Raw genomic sequence first — 21,207 nt, 5'->3', positions numbered from 1 at the left:
TTTTGGGAAAATGAGTACAGACAGGGTTACCTAAAATTCCACTTTAAGACACAGGCTTATCACCATTCCTGCCAGTACTTAAATAAACAGTTCTGTTAGAAGTCTACTTCATATATCATTTCAAGTTTTTCTATCAGATGTGCAAAGCAATAAGCTGGGCTTTTGTTTTGTCTTAGTACCATGTCACAATTGTGCTCTGCGACTTGATAAGAGTGTATACAGACTGCTAAAACCTACTGGTATTTGTAATTTCCAACTTAAAAATGACAGAAGCATTCCACACTCTGAGTCTGCAAACTGTGTTAGAAACCAGCTCTTCATAATAAATAGCCATTTTTGAGTCTCCTGGATGTAGCAATTCTTGTTTGATGAAAGTAGTTTTATCCATTAAATGGAAGTCTTGAGCCAAATATTAATCCAAGTACTAAAGTGCATTCTTACTGTGTAGGAAAAAATGATCCAAATGCTTAACAACTCAGAGTTTGGACATCAGAAAGAAATTTCCCCTAAATTTCAGATTTTTCTTCTCTCCTTAAGATGAGTAATAGTCAAGTACCTTGAACTTTTGTATTATTTATTCTTACAGCACTGCCAGAATACCCTGGTCTGCATCTGACACGTGGGAAATTGATAGGCTGAGAGACTGAACGATTGACACAAGACCACAGGGGCAATGTCCTGTAATTCTATGTCACTGGAATGCCAGTAAAGGAATGATGTTGACAATAGCATGAAGCTGAAGTTAGTCTAAACTATGGGAAAAAAACTTTTCTTATTTCTCTCCAAATACAGCTGAGCAAACACCTACTAAATACCAAAGAACTGTCAGTTTTCAGAAACTTTTGATAAGAGATCCAAACCTGACATCATCCTGGTTTTAGTATTTGTACTGGTTGAAACAAAATGTTCTAACCCTGTCTGTCTACAATGTTCTCAAGCAGCAGGAGATAGATTTTTGAAGGCCTGAATAAACATTTTAACATCCACCATCTTCTGGTAATAACATAGATGCAATCAGTCCCAATGAAGCCATATGCAATTAATACCAAGAAACCGCTCTCACTATTGCAATAATATCATTAAATCTAACACAGTCATATGCTCCAGATTGAACATGCATCTAAAACAGTGAAACCACATGCAAACACATTTTGTATCTTCTATTTCAAACAAAAAAGCAGTAGCTCTTCTTTTAGGTCAATTATGTTCACACAAGCAGTTTTAATGATGGCTTCTAATGTGCTTAAAAAACGGGTACAACTGTAGCAAAGCATTGCTGAGTCTTGGCAAGTTACCTTTTTGAGAGGAATAGTTTGAATCCACTCCATGGAGTTGACGTCGAAGATGTCGATCGCGTTTTCACTGTACACAGAGAGGTATGGTGCATTGTAACCTGAGAGGGAATGAGGAGGTAACAGTGTCATGTGCTTTTAGGCACAGCCCAAAATACATAATTCCTTATGGTTTAACCGTATTTATTTAAAAAAACCAAAATCAACACTACACAATCCAACAACAATCTTTGAAAAATGTGTTTTAGCTCAAATATGACCAATAAATTTATTCTGAAGGCAAACCAGCACCACCTAAAAACTTGGAATCTCTGTGACTTTCCTTTTAACTTTGCCGAAAACCCAACTACTTTCTGAATTATAAGAGATTACAGTTTATTCTGCCAAACACTGATGTGGTTCAAAGTTTTTTTTCCTCTAAAAGTCCTATTTTTAAGAGCTCATATTTTGTAAATGATGTGGTAGGAAAATATATTACTGTTATTTAATAACTGCCATTTGAATGAACTCAGCTCTTAAGTCTTTGGACTATGCACTAAACGACCATCTACTGGAACTAAGCACTACAACAGAGTCATAAAAATCATGTTTCCTTCTAGCTTTAATTCTCTCTTCTTATTTTCTGGATTGCAAAGAGAACTCTTGTGCTACTTATCTGGCACATTTTCCCAGGATGAAATTTATTCCCCTGGGACCACTTCTAAAGGAGAATTCAGTACTTCCATGTCAGTAAAAAGACTGACATGGTCTGCCAAGACTAACAAGACCATTCAATTTGTGTCTAATGTAACAGCTTTTGCTATAAAATATACCTCTATTCTGAACTGGAATAACATCAAGTCACTTCATTTAAGGCAATCAAAAAAACCACAAATATCAATGACCAGTATAGATGAACTACCTGTGAAAGATACCCATTTTTCAATCTATCACAAAATCTTCTATTCTGATTCATTCATTCTCTGAGCCCATTGTAATAATCAATTTCCTAAAACTGCTTGAAAACCAGAAGTGACAAACAGCCTGTAAAAGGTGCTCCTTCCACATTCAGAAGGGCCTTTACTCAAACAAGGTGAAACATTCCTCCCCTCTGCAGTGTGATTGGACTGCTGCCAGAGTGAGGTAAGAAGACAGACTATATTCTGAAAATCAGCATAAGACTGAGCTCATTCACAGACACTCTGAGGGCAAACTTGTCTAATCTTTATCTGCATTCAGAAAGACATTAAAAAGAAGAAGAGAGACATTGCAGGTTGGTTTTTTTTCCTCAAACTGCACAAAGATAAAGCCCCAGAATTGAAAAAAAGGTGCAATAAGTCTTTTCCAGTTGTTGGTAGAAATGGAAATCTTGAAAAATTACAGTATTTTTCCCTCAGGGTTATGAAATGTATTTTCTACACTGTGTGCTATGCACTGTATTTTGGGAAGGAAGAGAGAGACAGAGGAAGGAAACTTAAAAAGCAATTTTTTTAACAAGCAGAGAGGAGATGAGTGTTGACAAAAACTGCTGAGAAAGAGAGAATGAAAGAATAAAGAAAGAACAAACTAGTAAGTAGGAATAAACACTATGAAAGAAAAGCAAGTCGAACTACCAGATCCTGATGACTCTGAACATCAAAAGTTGGAACCACAATGCTGAGCCCAAGTACAGTGACATTTCAAGTAGTAGTAGTCCAGCATTGGTGGTAAGGAATACATTGGCCTTTGTAGAACCTGAAGCTTTTGGCTGTTTTAGATAGCAGGACATGCGTTTAGAAGTTGGACATCAGAGTTAGAAATCCTGACTCATGATTCCTCTTTGTGTTCCAGCAGTACAGGTCAGTGACAGAGTTGTCAAAACCAGCATAAATGAGATCAGGATTAAACCCTCTGACTAGACTAAAAATGCTGACAGAAGCTGAGAGCATTCATTTCCCTGTCAGGTAATTAGCCTTGACTTTCACTTCCTGTGGATATTAATACACTTCCATGTACAACAGCAAACAGACTGACAGACGTGGCAACTTACAGCAAGAAGATGGAGTTGCGGGCCACATCAACTCTTGCTGTCTCGATCTTCGGCCCTGGCAGTCAACGTAAACCCCGACGCTGCTAAAACACAGCAGGTATTCTTTATTTGAGATTTCGACTGCACAGATGGCATCAGTTGGCTGCTGTGAGATAAATGATAGTGTGTGGTCGTCTGGATGGAGCAGACTGTATGGGCTGCCTTCTCCATGAAGGGGATATTTTAGGAAACCTGACTGGTAGCCCACACAAAGGCGGTCACTGAAGATTGACATCCACTGGACGTTCCCCTGGACTTGGATCTCCTTGATCTTTTTGTGACGCGTCTTACTCTGATTTAGTTCATAACAGAGGACCTGCCTTTTCATAGCTACACACAGGCAGGTAAGAGCTCCGTGGCGCACGTGTCCAGAAACTATTGACTGACAGCCTTTTGTCTCTGCCAGCTTATAAAACTCAGTCTCCCTTCCATCCAGGGCAGCCATAGGGAAAAGCCGCACGTGACGGTTCCGTCCTGAGATTACTGCAATGAGCTGTTCACTTGGTATAAGCTCAATCTGATGAACCTTCTTATTGTCACCAACACGGATAATCTCTGAAAAAAATGAAGAAAACCCCCCCCAAACCACAAATCCAAGTAAATAAGGTTGAAATATGAATTGCTTATAACATATGTAATTGCAAAGAAACCCAAGAAATTCTCTTTACTGCTTTCCTGCAATATTAAAAATTACAGAATCAAAACTTGTATTTTAATAATACCAGATGTGGCAATTCTGGATAGACCTTTGGCTTTTCCTCACCAGAAGCAGGAGGAGCAGATCTGATGCCACTAAAACCACTATATTACTTCAGTACTCATTTTAAAAACAGTTTATAGCAACAAAACTACTGAATAAAGGAAAACCCTCAAAGAGTTGACACATGAATACTTGTTGAGCATGCAACAATTAAACATGCTGTTTGCTGAATTAGTTTGGGCATCTGTTATTACTTCTTACAATACTGAACATAAATTTTCACTTCCAGTACCAAAGAGGGGGTTACAGACAAGATTAAGCCACAATTCTTACTGAGGTGCACAGCAGGAGATGAGAATACAACAGTCACAAATTGAAATGAGGGAGGTTCCTACTGGATATATGAAGGAAATGTTTCACTACGAGAATAATTTGCAACAGGCAGCCCAAAGAAATCATGTAACTGTTCTTGAGGATCTTCAAGACCTGACTGGCCAAAGTCCTGAGCAACCTGGTCTGAATTCAGTATTAAGCCTGCTTCGAACTGGGGAAAAAACTTTCGACTGCATTCCAGATGCTGGATCATCGTTATTGAAAAGGATACCCAAACCAGAAAGCACACAGAACCCCTTCTGATCTCTCATGGAGCTGTCCAGCTGATAATGTAGTAAATGAAGAAAAATTAAACCAGAGGATATTGAATAAGAAAAAAGGTTAAAAAGCCACTTTCTGATTATTTAGTATTAGGGAAATTATTACCAGTTCCTAATCTCTTACCGTCTTTGGTGACATGCACAACAAATAACCCTTCTTCATTCCCCAGAGCTATTCTTTCATGGTCTATGACATTAGGAAAAAAAAAAAAAGGTTATTTTTCCTTGGAAGTACTTGAGGAATTACTTCAACAATAGTGATAATTCTCATTAACAGTTTTTTTAATATCTTGAAATAAACGTATATAAAGCCAAACCCAATACATTCATGTAACAAAAAACCATTGGCAACCTCCCAATTTTTCAAATTCTGAAAAAACCAAATCTTTTCCCATTTCTCCTGTAAAAGTAACAGTGAGAAACGTAATTTTTAACGAACCATTCAGACCACTTAAGTGTAGCACTAGCTTTGAAATAACGATAATATTTAAATAATTTAAATAATCAGAGTTTAACATATTTTATGCAGTTTAACATATTTAAATGCAGTAGCATTTAAAATGACTAAATTCACTCTCTGATCTTACATTTTGTGTCTGGTCCCACCAGAAGATTTTGTAAAGTCAGTGATTTGCATCTATTCTATAGTATTAATTTTGCCCAGTTAGGGAATTGTTACCAGAACAACAAGAGAGAAATATCCAATTCTCAGTCAAAATTATTCATAATTATGAATACGAGTGAATCGAGGGAATACTCTTCAAAGATCTGACAAAAGTACTGGGTAGCAAATTGCACTTCTCTCTTAAGCCCATACACATTTCCATATGGGACAAAACCACTACATATGACTCTCTATCCAGTAGATAACACCATCTAACACATTTTCTTTCTAAAAAAGCATGCTTTCAGCATACCCATTTTTCTTAGAGCTTTCCTCTTATTCATTTCATACCTATGATTGCTGCTGACTGTGTTGTTTTGATGAGGGGCAAGGTGCTGTCATAAGCTTCTTTGGGAACATAGACTGAGCGGTCTTTGAGTTTGTTCTTCTTCAAGATCCTATGCAATTCATTCAGCACGCCTACCCACTTGCTTTTTTCATTCTCACCGTCTGCTAGGATCAGGATTGAACACTTGTTACTGGATGCAGAGAGCTGGGAGGCTGTAACCTGTAAAAAATTAAAAGATACATATTAAGTCATAATTGACAAACTTCCTCGTGACCATTTTTGCAAGGCTATCAGATGCCTGTAAATGCCCTTTTAATTAGCTGTTTGAACTAAGAAAGCAAAAATTTAGCTTTAGTTAACAGAAAACACTCTTATCTTATTCTAGGAACCCACAGCAGAGAAACCTGTAGATGTGAATAACTTAAAGAACAGAGAAAATGTTGGCTTTATTCTAAATGCATTTGTATTTATTCTATAATTCACAAATGTCTGCTCTAAATAAGGTTGTAAATTGTTTCTCACAGCAATTTTACAACAAAAAGCATTTCTTACAGAGTATTCTGTATTTTTTAAGAGCAAAAGATTTCATTAATAATTCAACACAATAGGAATGGTCCTTATGAAAAAATGATCTGTGATCCTTTTCATGTATTTGATACAGCTACTATAGATAAAAGTCAAAGTCCCTTTTGTAAGTTTATCTCCTGTAAGCACACAGAGTGATGAACAGTCTGAAAACTGGAAAAACAAGGAGTAAAACACAATGATACAAAAAAGAAATGATAGGGGAATTAACAAGACACCAAGGAGATTTCACTGAGGTCAAAGTTTCAGTAGACTACCTAGTAAAAATAAGAATATTAGAAAGAACCAATGATGGCAAAACCCTGATATCAGATACTAGACATAAATTTTGATGAGCATTTTACCCTACATTTCTATACTGGCCATCTGATAAATGGGAGTTTTCAGATAGCCAATGTACATATAAAAAAAATAGCTAAGAAAAAGGTTTCAGGAATAACATAACCAGTTAAATTGAGAAGCAGAGGGCAACTCTGGGAAATGAAAATGTATAAGGTCATGATGAACAGAAGAATACAAAATATATCTTATTGTGAAAACTGAAAAATAAAACCCACATACAGTGGAGATGAGAGGTTGTCTAAATGAACCAATGCTATTTTTACCAGAAAAATGATGTATGTACAGATCCCTATGCATTGCTGCTGCCATGGATACCAGATGGTCAGAAATTGCCAAGAAAATAAAATACTAGCAAGCTGCCAGCAAATGCACACCATCCATCACCCTGTGAAACCCTGTATCTCGGGGTTACCCAGATCAAGACATAGTACTTACCCTAAAGATACAGGGGATATCTTTTCGATTTGCATGAATGACATCCGAGGCCAAGACAGAACTCACTGAGAATTCTTCATCCCTTATGGAGACCACAAACATAATGGGAAAAGAGTTAAAGAGTAAAATCTGTATGTTTGCTTTTTACTTTTCCAATAGCCTTGTTTTGTGAAGAACATAACAAGTCAGCGCTGAGATCTAAATTTTAAAATTATCCTTTCCATCTGCAGATGAAACTCAAATGCAGTGTTGTATAATTAATTCCTGGTAAATACTGATGGAGATAAATCTATTTAGATATCCTGTATCTTGTTTCCGTTTGTATAAATTAAAACCCTTAAATAAGAAAAAGTCGAACTTAAAAAAAAAAAAAGCGGGACCAAGAACACCTCTTCCATAAAAATCCAAACTCATTAGAAGTCTGAGACTTTCTGGATGAACTAACCTAGGTAAGAGATGAGCTTTACTTAGTTGCTGTGTTAAATGCTCTCAGCCTTCAGCGAGGTTGGTAGTATTTCAGTAATACTGAAGATAGCGTGAACAAACTAATAAGCCCTTCTGAACCAAAAATTGTAACAGTTTTATCCTATGACAAAGTTTTATCTGTCTTTCAAAACTCTATTCAACCCCAAAATAATGTTATTTTTTCATTCCAGATCTTCTACACAGTTGAACAGATGCTCTTTGCACATGACGTAGTAATGTAAGTTTAAACATCCACATATGAACACACAAGTGTAGTTCAGGTTAACTTCAAATATAAGCTAGCTGCTTTTTTTTTTTTTAGCCCAGAAAATTAGAGGCTTTCAACATGGATTACAGGGTTTCATAAAAGCTCTGGAGCTTGCTTACTGATTCACAAAAAGGAAAAGTAGAACAAAACCTCCCAGTGCCTCTGAAAAGCTCCCCCTCAGCACCACTCGGCTTACCTCATGTCTATGACCTGACTCACTATCACGCTGGGCTGGGATGCTTTTCCTTCTGCTACATCATATAGGAAGAGTTTAAAATCACAGATCACTGCCAGTGCTCTTTGCCAACCTTTCTTTACTCCAGCTGGTTTTGGTACCTTTAGAAAAATAAATTCTGATCAATTTTCTGTAGGTCTAGATGCAATCAAAAAACCAAAAAGCACAAAAATCCATTCACTCATCTGGGCTGAAAAGCTTTTATTCAGTGATAGCATTAAGCAACATAAGCAATAACACAGGAGCAGTAAGAGCATCCAACACACGATTTAAAAGAATCAGTAGTATCACAGATTCCTTCTTCTTATTCCACAAACTCATTCAGAGTTGTATTAACAAACAGAGAGAAAGAAACCCATCTCTAGTTGGTCAACAGGAATACAGTCAAAACTATGACAAGTAATTCTTTTAATATTTATGTACAATATCCACACCAATACCCTAGACAGTAAGAAACAAAAAGATTCAAAAACTCAGAGGCCTTCAATATGATCTGATCTCTAGAGATGAGACTATTCAAGAGCAATTCAAAGCACAATAACCAAAAGAGATGGAGAGAGAATTACTGCTGAACATGCTAACAATTTCTTTGTGAAAATCTGGTTTCCAAACTACTACCTTAAAGTATAACTGAATCCATCTCCCACAATGCACCAATTAATTCCAGCTCCAGAAAACAATGAATTTAACCTCAGTGCCTCAAATGCAGCTACTTGACACTTACTCGGACATGTCCTTCATAAGCTGTTCCTATGCCTTTCTGTGGATCTATTCCCAAAGGTCCCTTAGTCTGTTCAGGAGGGATGGGACACACTGCAGGAGCCTTGTCTGCACAGGTCACATGGCAAGAGAATCCACATACTTGTGAGGAGGAGAAGAAACAAAAAGATTTGACAGTTATTTCTTGTGCGATGCAAAAGTTATGATAAAGATGATGACACTTATACAGGAACCCTCTCTTTTTTTGACCAACATCTGAATAGTCTCACTGAACTTTGCTACAGCAAGACAGAAATAGAAGTCTGCACACAGTAGCAGTTCATGCTTTTATCTGCTCTAAATCTTTTTTCTCATGTTGAAATAGTTTATGGATACACAGTCTGGTTTCATCCAGGTAAGAAGGAGCCTAAAATAATCTCTGTGATTTCCTCTAGGCCCAACTCTACTAGTAAACTAAATGCTGGAACATCCTCTAAATAATGAGTGTCATTCTGTGTACATGCAGACAGAATAACTGCCATTCAGTACCAATTTGCCTCCTTCTAGAATAAATCAGAATAGGTGTCTTAAATTTTGCCCTGCAACAGAAACCTAAAAGCTGCTGTCGGAATACCTGACCACTGACTGTGGCCCCTTATTGCTATTTTAAGTAAACTGAACTAAGCTCTTCTGCCACCAACTGGAATAAGTGTGTCCCCAGGTAATTAGTTAGGCAAGATATCTGAAGTGTTTGGCTTCTACTGTTGAAAGATTGAAGCATGAGAATCTCTTTTGTTGTTCAAAATATAACCAGAAGGCTCCTGCGCGACCACGCTACAACATTTACTGAGTCATTTGCATCTGTAAGAACTTTAGTTGACACTGTGCTCTCACAAGTGCTTACCTTCACAAGTGCAGCCCTGTCGTATTAAACCAACCATCAGAGATGTGCACTGATTGCATTTTGTTGGTGTATTGAACGACTTCACTACAAACTGGTGGGCTTTAGGCTGTGAAACAAGCAGACAAGGATGTCAACACCTGTAACACCTTTGAAGAACAGTTATTTTTTTCACAGACATAAGAGTGCATAGGTTCATTTAAAAAGGCAGCTCGTTTGTGTTTGCTGAAATGAGATCTGAGCTCCTAACACTTGGGCTGAAAAAATTCCTTATCAGTGCTGGTTGTTGATAATTTAAAGCATCCTCTGTAACCAAAACCGTGGAAACTGGACCTTGCCTAAGAGCATGAGTTTGTTTCCATTGCAGATAGGAAAGCTGCCAAAATGATTCCACTACACTCTAGAAATTGGATGTGTGTATGTATGTGCTTGGGGGGCACCCGGCTGCCAGCCCAGGTCAACCCACGACAGTACTTTCTAAGCTGCAAATTTAGTGCTCCTCTGTAAGGAGTGTTGCCTTAGTACAAAGAAAAAGAGCAAACTTCTTAAAAATTCCATATTTTATGCCAGAAAGCATGACAGATTTCAGTTTTATGGTGTCTGGCAGAGGCAATTTCAGAACGCACAATTTAAAAGCAAGGGCTGAAGTTGATAGATGAAGTTGATTTTGAAAGGTCTTATCTTGCTGTTATTCCTTGGGAACACAGACTACATGAGTAAGTGGTTTAATTCTCTCTCTCTCCACAAGGATGGCCGTGCTGATGCTACTACACAAAGGCTAAATGACTACGTAATGTGACAGTATGATTCATAAAAGGCCTTATATAAAATCCAGGAAGCTACTTTGCCATTCTACATAAAATCCCGGCGAAGTAGCTACTGGTAGAGAAAGGACAGAGCACAGGGTGAATGCAAAGACTGTCCAAAAAACCTGGATAATATACATGATCTGAAATAAGACAATTTTGCAGACTAATGAGTAGGTATGTTAAAATTTTACTCACTTTCCTGTTTTTCGCAGTGTAAGGTATCACAGCTAAGGGCTCAAACTTATCCACATTTAATGATAGCTTTACTGTTACAATGGAAGCTTTCTGTCTAGAGATGGATGTCTTGTACTGAAACTTGCAGGGAAACAATACTTAGCTTTAAAAACTTACGCAATCAAAAAGTAAAAAGGTTCTTTAGTGGACATAAGTTGTAAAGCAAATCATTACTTACTGAGCAAAATGTTTGCAAAAATTAAATTATGTGTAGAGTAAAATCTGTTTCACATGATTCCAAGTGCATTTTTTTTAATCGATCTACTAACATACTGCCAACAGAACACTGTCTGCTCAAACTACTTAGCTTTCCTTTACACAATGAATCTTTTGCTACTTTGCAATTTATCAAAGTAGAGAAAGAGATCTATTAGAAAGGCTTACTTACTTCATTGATTAGTTGCAGAAAAATTGTCATTTTTTAAAATGCACAGAAGATTCTTAAACCACTTCCAAAACTTTAATGAGAAAATTTTTCCTTTCATAGCTTATATCTTACTCCACATTTGCTTGAATATACATAATCCACTGGGATACATAATTCACTGGGAATTAGCATACACTGACTGACTTACTTGGCCAACAGTAACACGACTTCAACAACTGAAGTAAAATCAGTACTTATGCAAGTAAAAACCCAGAAAAACTGGAAACCCTTCTTCCAGCCCAGTGCTGCAGTGCTGGCTGTAGTGTTCACTCCACAATGCTCATAAAAACGCCAATCTATGGTTTCATTCTTAGGCTTACTTTTTGCCTTTTCTCAAAAACAAGCATCTAATTATCTAATTAGATGTGATAATCCGAGACTGGCCTGCAGTGACACCAGTTTTATGGTATGCAGAGCATACACAGGCAGGTTTGTCAGAAAACACTCTCTTCCTAGGACACCTATTTTCCTTTCTTCATTTTCTGGCTCATTTATCTCTTTCTAATGTCCAGACTACCATTTTTCCTATAATCAAATGTCTGTGTACTGCTACAGCGGAATTCCTAGTGTAACTTGTCACAATCCATCATGTAAGAATGAGGGGTTTTAAATTTCAGAAAGCAACCAGCTTGCATATAAACAACCCTTGTAGGCAGTTCTGGTCAGATTAGTGTGATAAACAGTTCTCATGAAGCTGTGGCCCAGGAGTGACATTTCCCCCCTCACTACACAAAGAGTGTGAGTGCTTGACAGAATACCTTTGGTGCAGAGAGTCCTGATCCAATATATGTTGTCCTCATGGTCGGTGTGTGCATTGAACGGGGAGGATGATCTGTAACCTGAAAACAGTCCCCAAAGGATCAATAAGACATCAAGTGCACACTATCAAAGATAGCCTGAATAAAGGAAAAAGACTACATTGCCCCACCCACCCCATCCCCAAGCACAGAAGCCATGAAACCAAACTGATTAACACAGGAAAGGATTTGGAAAACCAAATCCCATTTCTCAGCAAAATGACATGCAAGATTGATCTCCTAAATGTCAAAAACAACTTCGTATTATCTTGAGCATTTGATTGGATATTTTCTAATGTAAAATAACTACAGAGTTAAGTTTTTTAACAGGGAAAGGGGATAGATTGCTATCATTGCAGAGTTTGGTTAATATTTCTTAATAACAAGACTTTCAGCAGGACTCCAAAGTTTGCTTTTACAAACTACAGTATAACAGTATCTTTGTGCCAACATTTCTTAAATATTCTGAGGATATTAGACTGGGGATATGTTATGAAGAGAGATTATAACTATAATTGATTCAATATAGTTTCCATCCCTATTCAATTAACCATATGTGAAAGGGAATTCAACATTCCTCAAAATGCAGTTCACCACTAGTGCAGAAGGCTATTACAAGGTCCTAAATAGTCTTGCTGCAGAAGAGTGAGCTTCATCCTAAACAAAAGGATTTGCAATAGTAATTTTTGCACAAGTGAAATTGTTACTCCTTAAAAAAAAAGACAAAGATTTTTCAACAGTGAAGTACCTCAATTGGCTCAATCTCACTAGTTGTAGAAGGAGACCTTGATCTTGAATGGAGGTGAGACTTGCTATCTTCATCCCGTGATGGAGTATTAGACAATGTAAAATTCTCAACTGAATCAATCTAGGAGAACAATTCAAGAGAAAAAAACAACAACCAAAGAAGTAAATCAAAGACATCGTTAAAAAAGAATTCTCAACTCTTACCAAAATAAGATATGGGAGCAGTAGATTCCTAAGAGAGAACTGAGAGGATAAAAATTCAGTTTTAAGCAATTTCTTAATTAAAAACACAAAAATGCAATGAAAATTGTGGAATACAAACACACCAAGGCTTCTGCTGAGAGGTGAGCACATGCATAAGAGCTGCTAGGTCAGAGGCCTGACAAACACTCGAAGAGACCTGTAATTCAGCATTTTTAAAGGGTGAATATTTTCTAAACACTATTGGGTTTTGTCCACTGGTAGTAGGGATTTGTTAGAAATGAATTCCCATATAGACCATATAAATTACTGTAAACATATTCAGGAGAAAACAAGGAGAAAAGACAGAGCAAACAATGTATTTCCTGGGGCTAGTGTTAATTATGTTTATACAGAACTGAGGGGGTTTTGTACTCCATTTGAACTACAAAAACATCCTTACCAGGAATACAGTTTCTTCAGGGGAATATTTTCTTAGTCCTTGATACATACAATGAAACTAAGCCCAAACCAGAGCTATATTGAACAACACGGCATATAGGTACAAACACGTATCTTGGATAACGAGTCATCTTTTGTTAGTTTGACTGAAAAAACTAGAGAAGGCACAATTCTCCCTTGAAAACAAGACCTCTTCGCAAAGTTTTCTATGTAAAAGTATATATAAAAGAAAAAAAAAGAAAGGTGAAAATGCTTTTCTCCACTAATAATAAAGCTAAAAGCTGGAGGCCTCCAGAAGGCTTTGTGGCATGCCTGGATTTTTTGCAGCAATGCTATCATCAGCTCTCCATTGCCAAGGATCGGGCTAGCTTGCAGACAAACTAAAATATGCAGCAATGTTTACAGGAAGCATTTGAACATTCCAGTGTTTCTGATCTTGTTTGCCAATGACAATACTAGGAATTCCACAAACTTTACCGCTTTTTGGGAGTCAGATATATTGCCAAGCCAATCTAATACATGCATACACAGTCCTGTTCTCCAGAAACTCAATCACGGTAGCGAACAGGTGCAGTTGCAAGTTATTTCTTTCTACTTTTTTTAATAACATTGAGTTATAAGTTTGGTGTCTTCTAGTTTTACCATAGCCTTCAAAAAAAATTTTCAGGTGGAGAATGTTCATCAGTTTAATCAATCTAGGCATATTAACATGCCTGCAAGTATTTCTGAAATGAAAATGGGAAATTCTCACACTGGGATACACCTGTTTACTACGCATAGATCATGTGTTTCAAGCATTGAGGCAAAAATTAGCAGTAAAGCAAACATTTTGTGCTCAGATTTATCAGAAGCAAATAATAATTGAAACCTTTACCCAGTATTAGAAACTTAGATGCCTTAACTAGTAAATCCCCAAACACATAACATGTTTCAATTATTTTAAACTTTTTTTTTAATTCAGGATAAACATGTGATAAATTGGAGCCCACTGAAAGACTGTTTAACCTTCCACAATTCTACCTTCTCCTTAAAAATGTTACCAAAAAATTAGCCCAATGAGTAACTACAGGCAATTTTTTTCATAGCAAGAAACAGACATTCCTTTTTTTCTGCAACTTAAATTCAGAGATCTAATCTATCATTTCATAAATGTTTCCAGATACTTCAAGCTTTCCCTTTCAAAGTAGCATCTGCATACCAAAGAATTTTCGTGGTGTCTGTGAAAAAAAATTTAGTACAAGCTTGATATGAATGATGGAACTTTTCTGGAATGTGCTACAAAGCCTTTGTGGTTGAAGACAACTGCTGAAACAGTAACAAATGTATTTTTACTTTACTTATGAACATAGAAAGCCCGCAAAACACACAGAACCTGATCTACCATTACAGAATTTGAAGGGAATTTAACCACCACCTTTGCTGCAGGAACAGGGCCTTAAGCTGTATTGCTGCAGTGATCTCAGGTTCCTTGCTTTAATGAGAAGAACTAAGTACAAAAGCAATGCGATTTAACTATGGTCAACAGTTTACAAAAACAGTGTTAACACCATTCAAATTGGTTTTAAACAAACCCACTAGATTATCAAAAGCAGACTTCAATATTTCCTACCAAATTGTAACAGCCTTGCTGTCTTCCACAGGACTGTGCATAGTTGTCTACATGAGTCACCTGTTAGGTCTGAGCCAAAGCTGGCCAGTGTATAAACACATCTTGAGGAGAGGGAACTCCTGAACAGGAGGCACGGCCAACAAAAACAAGCAGTTACCGTAAGCTCGCCTGAGACACTGAGTGGTGTGCTTTGAACTGCCTGGGTAAGGACACTATTGGAGCTGTTGGGCAATATTGCTTATTTATTTAACATTCAGTATAAATGCTTTGTATACTTACTTATTCCTACCACCATATGTGTATAAAGGAATAAAAGTGGCAGTATGAGTTTAAAATGGACATAACATACCCGGTGCAAATTCAAGTCTGACAAACCTCTGATAACACATGTGAAAAAATGTTTAAAAACCCATCATGATTTTTGAAACACCAAAGACTTTTCCAGATTAACGAACTACGACACATCCATTTCTGTTTTCCCTGCATGAGTTTTTCCTACCCTCCTTGATGCTCTACTTACTCAATTCTCTACTTCACATTTATCTTTGTACTGTGATATTTTCTATCATTTGCTGTGATGTGTCTCCCAAATGCCAAACTTTCACCTTTTATAGGCAACTCCCACAACTTAACACATGCCTTCTGCTAAAGGCAAGGAAATAAACAGGCCCTCATTTGATGTTTGCTCATCTTCCCAAACTGCATCTACCTGATTGGCTTCCACACAGAACTTTCACGCTGAAATGAGAAAGCACTCAAAGCATCTTCTCCAGTTACTGTGATATTCTGCTCACAGGATTACCAAATGAAATACTCCAAAAGCTTTTAGCTCACAGCTGTAAAACAACAAAAAGCACAGCAGCAGCAGCAGCAAACAGCAGCAGCAGCACAGGACATGCAGTGAGGTAAATACACAACCCATACATTAAACATAGGCATGGACACAACAGGCAAAAAATAAAGGGCCACATAGAGTAAGACAGCCTCTTACACGTCTGCCTTTGTTAGCTGGAATACAGGAAGGAGGGCGCTTTAACAAAGAAAGGAGAATATGTTACAAAACTGAACAGTTGACACATACATCGCCTCAGAATTCCACACTCTGTATCTCCAGAGATAGTGTTTAGACACACACAAACATGTTCATTTTTACAAGTATTTAAAAACCAAGATATTATGAGGCAAAAAGAGGGAAGAAACAAAGAAAAAGGAACCGCTATTTCAAGCCTATTTCAAGCTATTACACAGGATAATAGCAGGGAAACTGCAGGCTACGTTGCACTATTAATTTGCATCTCTGTGCTTTGAAAGAAGATGAATGAAGTAATCTAATTGGAGGCACAATATGTCCAATTTAAAGTATCATTACAAACCAGATTTACTCTAAAGTTAATTATGAATGTGCAGGTAAAGTCAAACCTCTCACCATACACTACTGTGGCTTATTCTGCCCAATACTAAGAATTCAGAACATCATTTATTCTGTGGCTATTTATGAAGTTCAGATTTGTTTAGTCTAACTAAAGCCTATGATGACTGCATGTGAGGACAGAATGCAGGAGGACTTAAGAAATCTATCTTTAATTTGTAATGTGTTAGTAACAGGGGAAAAAATAGTTTCTTTGAGCATGTGGGAAAAATAATTTTGTCAAGGGAAAGTAGGATTCCATTTTATTATTATTAAATAATCACGAATTCATCCTTAAATAAAATAAGTGGACTGCTTGTAGTAGCTAGTGAGATACACAAAGATGCACCTGGCAAAGAAACAAAACCCAACACTTTCATTATCAGACAATTCTAGTGAACATAGGAGACTTAACACCTACACGATGTTACTGAGAGACAGCCTGAAACAAACAGGAGAAACAGCAGCAGAGATTTAGAGATGAGTCTGTTAGAGTCACTGGGGGTGACTTCCCTCTCCACCAAAATCAGCAACCAGGGACTGCAGAAGCCATTCCTACTCCCCTTGCTGTACACAGGAGACATGAGGGTCATTTCTGAACGTGTGGACTTTCACAGCTGTGAGGATTTAGGCACCAGTTCTGTTCCAACCTGACCAAGTATCTTTTCAAGGTAGGACAGCTGGAACCAACAGTGATTGCTACTCATCCAAACAGCGAGTTACCACTTCTCGCTCAGCATCTGCAGGCTACAAAGTCAGCAGGACATCTATTTTTATTTCTCTCCAGCAGAAATTGCAAAACTACTGTTTTCCTCATTGAGAAAATTAGAATTAATTCCAGACATTCATAGAGTACTATAAATAGTTACATTATTTGGATGGCAAACACACAAGACATGCCCACTCCAGTAATCCCAGTACTGTGTACACGTCTACATGCTAAATAGACTTCAGAGATCTCGCAAAGACTGCCTTGTAACTGCAACTGCACATAATTTTACACACTCTTTGTCCTTTCTTAATGAAGCACAGAGTCTGAAGAAACAATACAGGCCATTATTAATATTTACTTCGGGTTCCTGATAAAAAGAGAGGCTTTTCTGAAACCCATGCAATATTGCAGCACTGCATGAGTCTGATCTGAGGACTTCTAATTCTTCCTTGGTCTTAATATAAAGAACCAACACACTTCTCAGGTTTGACTGAGCACAAATTAATTCTTCTGGAGATGCTGCAAGAAGGGCTGCCCTTCAAGGCAACTACTATCAAAAAGAGTCATTGGAAAGGAAACGGAGGTCACATTCAGTGGGCAAGGATTTTTAGTACTCTTAAGTTCATCTAATATATTGATACTAAACCAACTTGATGAGCTAAATCATGAATAACCATTCATTGCGATAATTCAGAGAATATATATCTATGAATGAATCAAGTAATTGTCCAATAAATTAAATATCCAGAACTGACTTTAAGCACAAGTGAATGATAGCACCATTCCCCTACTAATGCAGCTATCAGCTTTATTTCTCTAACAAAGACAGAATGTCTTGTATTTGCCTGCAAGGTACTCTTCCCATCTTTGAACAGTCAACTCCCTTCTTCTGGAATTTTGTCAGATGAAAAAGAAATCTGCCTTGATGTTAGAGATATTAGACCCTGGCCAGTCCAGTCCAGAGATGTACTTTTGCCAATGTAACTGAGCAAGAACACTCCTGTTGGACTGACATTGAAGATGTAAGGGGGAATTTGACTCCATGTGTAGTAAAACATTTCCATACAACAGTACACACATTAATATCTGAAACTGTACCCCAGACGAAAAGGTGGGTATCTGCAAAGATTTGATCTGGGTGGACCAATCAAGAATTGTTCTTAAAAGATGTACAGCAATAGTTGAAAACTACTCATTTACATAGAGAAAAAAATGTAATTTTGTCAAAATGCTTGTGGAAAAGAAATGCTGCCTTCTTTAAAAAAAACCCCAACCAATAATAAATACAGAATTAAGTGCTGAAGTCCTTCAAAACCAATTAGACAGCAACCAGGAAAATATTCTTGTCCTAAGCTTCCTCTTGAAAAATAAAATATTATCAGCTACTCTGCCACATATGTACCTTATCTCTCTTTTAACAGGTTTCAGGATAGAGTTTTAGATATTCTTAAAGGTACCTTTCTATGAAATAACCTGTTGATACAAACTAAGAGCTCCTAATATTCAGGTAACATAGAACAGTTCTTTAATCCAGATAAATGATATAAATATTATTCATTTATTGTGCATTTACATGACAGGAAACTCTACTCTCATTTTTTTTTGTGTAAGAAAATTCCAACAATATCAGCAAGCCCAAACTTTGCTATACAAAAATGCAGGCAAATGTCTTCTGTGATACCACAGATTTATCTTCACATTTTGTCTAGGGTGTATACCCGACTTATAGAGAAAAAGCATCCAGAAAGAAAGCATTCTTTCAAAGTAAGTGAAAGAAAATGAAAGCAGTAGAATAGGCCCATATACTATATCCTCTTTCCTACACCCTTCACAGCAGATATTGCTCAAATAAAATGAATTATATTATATTTCAATGCAAATAGGATTACAGTATGTTAAATACACATGTATAAATATGTGTGCAAAAATAAATATACAAGCACACACAAACGTACACACACACACAATATACCTACAAAGTTGTAATGGATGGGTGTCTACCATGGATGCATAGTATATACTTTGATTTCAAAAAGTTGACTGTTAATTACTTTTATGTGCCTAATATTTCAGTTTGGGAGAAATATAATGCAGTCAATTTTCAGCTTTTAAATTAATTCTCTTAGTATGCAATTAACTAGTTGAAAAATTTAAACTGTCCTGACAGAAAACCTGCACCTCAAATGGCAATAAAAAGTAGTAAGTTCATCTCAGTTATAATGAAAATTACTTCTCACAATATAGGTTAAAAAAGAGACAATATTTTATTTGAGCAAACAGAAATTAACTGTATGCAAGGCAAACACTTTAACTGAAGTGATTAGAAAACTTTTGGGAACAACTAATGATAAAGCAATAATATGAAGCAATAGATTAAAATAAAATAAATGTGCCAGTGATTTTGGGACCATTTTCCACAGGCCATATCAATAAATAAGGTCTAAAAGCAGCTTTCCTCCATCAGGAAAACTCCTTGCAATTAAGAATTCTTCACCTGCACCTAAAGAAAAACATTTAGCTTAAAATGGAACATCTATATGTATAAATAGATGTAAGTGTGCTATTACAGAAATACTCTGTTCTCCACTGCACTTGCAGATTTTTTAAGTTGACTGCATTAATGTCGGAATATTCCAAACCAATCAACTCGTCTGTTATTAAGGGATTTACTGGGTTGAAAGTCAGACTTACGTCATCCATAAAATCAATCAATGAGGATGAAGAGGAGGAAAAGGAATCCTATTTTAATGAAAACAGCAGTAAAAAAAGAGAGAGAGAGAAAGAGATGGATGAAGAAAACTGCGCAATATAAATAAAATTGCAAAAATAAAGAACTGTAAATAATTAGTGGCAGTAACAGTTACCTCAGTAAGTTTTCATTAATTGCCTTTCATAGACAATTAATCAATAATCTATCTGTAAAAAACCCAGTGTTTTTCCAGCACTCAATAAAATAATATTCCTATACTCCAAGGAGATTCTTATACTGAAAGTAACTTATAAGATAAATGATTAAAAAGAAAACTTAAAAATTGTGTTAATTGTGAGGACTTCAAGAGAGAACAATGAATTAATGAATACATAATGAAAAGAAAGCACATTCTGGGATATTAGTAACATCAGTGATTATGCCCTTTCATAGCTACATGTAATGACCTTGTACGCACATCAGGAAAAAAATGGGCAAACTTTAGACAACTATAAAGGTGGTGCCTTGTCCCCTCTGAATTCTGTTTGACCAATATTTCATCCCAGCTGTTCTTTTAAAAGAAAAATTAGGCATGGCTTACTGTTGATTAAAAAAAGAAGAAAATAAATGTACAGTATTGTTTCAATTTTTTTCTTCCAGGCTTCTACCTAAACTGGTCCTCTGTCTAAAAGTGACAAAGGTAAAAAACAAATTCATTTTTTAAGTATATAGGAACTGTGCAGAGGAGATGAATAGCAGTTATCTGGATTTTACAGATGTGTGTAAAATGAATAGACGATGAAAACAATCTAATAAACAGTATCAAGGACTTCAGGGGATACAATCAAGGATTATTTACATATTTTCTCTCATTTTTATCAAACCACAATCTGTATTACTTGGTATTTTTCTGAATACAAAGAAAAGGCATTTGAACAACTATGCTTTTCATGTTCACCACAAAATCAGGTAAATTTCTGCATTCAAGATTGGAGAGAGAATTCACTATGATTACTAGCATTCAAGAGAAGGCAGCCAGCACTGTAAGTGACAAACAGTTCTCACATATTATTATATACAAGTATAAATGGGGAAATACAATTAAAATACAGCAGCAAACTCTCAGCAAATATGCACGTAACCTGCACACAACAGTAGTTCCACTGACTAAGAGAGTTAAAACAGCTGTAACACTTACTTCAAATTGATCCAGAGCAGAGGTAGGCGCATTCAAAAATGCCAAGAAAGAATTCTGTGAGTCTTGGTGCTTTACACCTAGAAAACAGCAGCAGGTTTTTAAGCTACAGAAAAACAACTTTTTCATGGAGGACCTTTGCCTTGCTGAATCAGGGTTTGAGTGTCCACCTGAAACACCTACATGTTTTAAAACATGTTGCACATTTGGTCTGTCTTCCACAGCAAAAGATTTTCTTGTATGAAACATATAAGTGTATGTTTAATTAACCTTTTCCAAGCTAAGATGTCCGTGTGGTATGAGTTCAGTGTGAAAACACACTGTATGTACATGTCTGTTATGCAGAAGGCACTGGTTTCTAAT

The 21,207-nt window shown here is 36.6% G+C and overlaps 1 protein-coding gene across 10 annotated transcripts in view; it reads right to left on the bottom strand.

Annotated features, from left to right (window-relative positions):
- Positions 1-21,207, bottom strand: part of CDC42BPA (CDC42 binding protein kinase alpha) — a 186,699-nt gene that overhangs the window by 22,091 nt on the left and 143,401 nt on the right. For 5 of the 10 annotated variants that reach the window (XM_029965188.1, XM_029965189.1, XM_029965181.1 and 2 more), the window contains 13 exons: positions 20,848-20,924; positions 19,652-19,699; positions 15,832-15,870; positions 12,591-12,710; positions 11,804-11,884; positions 9,579-9,684; positions 8,700-8,836; positions 7,937-8,076; positions 7,008-7,089; positions 5,648-5,864; positions 4,817-4,879; positions 3,301-3,894; positions 1,296-1,393 (listed from right to left, as the gene is read on the bottom strand). In XM_029965188.1, the coding sequence (XP_029821048.1) occupies positions 1,296-1,393; positions 3,301-3,894; positions 4,817-4,879; positions 5,648-5,864; positions 7,008-7,089; positions 7,937-8,076; positions 8,700-8,836; positions 9,579-9,684; positions 11,804-11,884; positions 12,591-12,710; positions 15,832-15,870; positions 19,652-19,699; positions 20,848-20,924 (1,802 nt within the window). The remainder of the gene's footprint in view (positions 1-1,295; positions 1,394-3,300; positions 3,895-4,816; positions 4,880-5,647; positions 5,865-7,007; positions 7,090-7,936; positions 8,077-8,699; positions 8,837-9,578; positions 9,685-11,803; positions 11,885-12,590; positions 12,711-15,831; positions 15,871-19,651; positions 19,700-20,847; positions 20,925-21,207) is intronic. The other 5 variants (XM_018085099.3, XM_029965183.1, XM_029965182.1 and 2 more) reach the window with 4 other exon arrangements.

This window comes from Manacus vitellinus, unplaced genomic scaffold (genome assembly GCF_001715985.3).
Source record: "Manacus vitellinus isolate BGI_N305 unplaced genomic scaffold, ASM171598v3 scaffold_8_pilon, whole genome shotgun sequence".
In the NCBI taxonomy this organism is placed as follows: domain Eukaryota; kingdom Metazoa; phylum Chordata; class Aves; order Passeriformes; family Pipridae; genus Manacus; species Manacus vitellinus.
The sequence above is the reverse complement of the archived record's forward strand: the minus strand, read 5'-3'. Positions and strand labels throughout refer to the sequence as shown.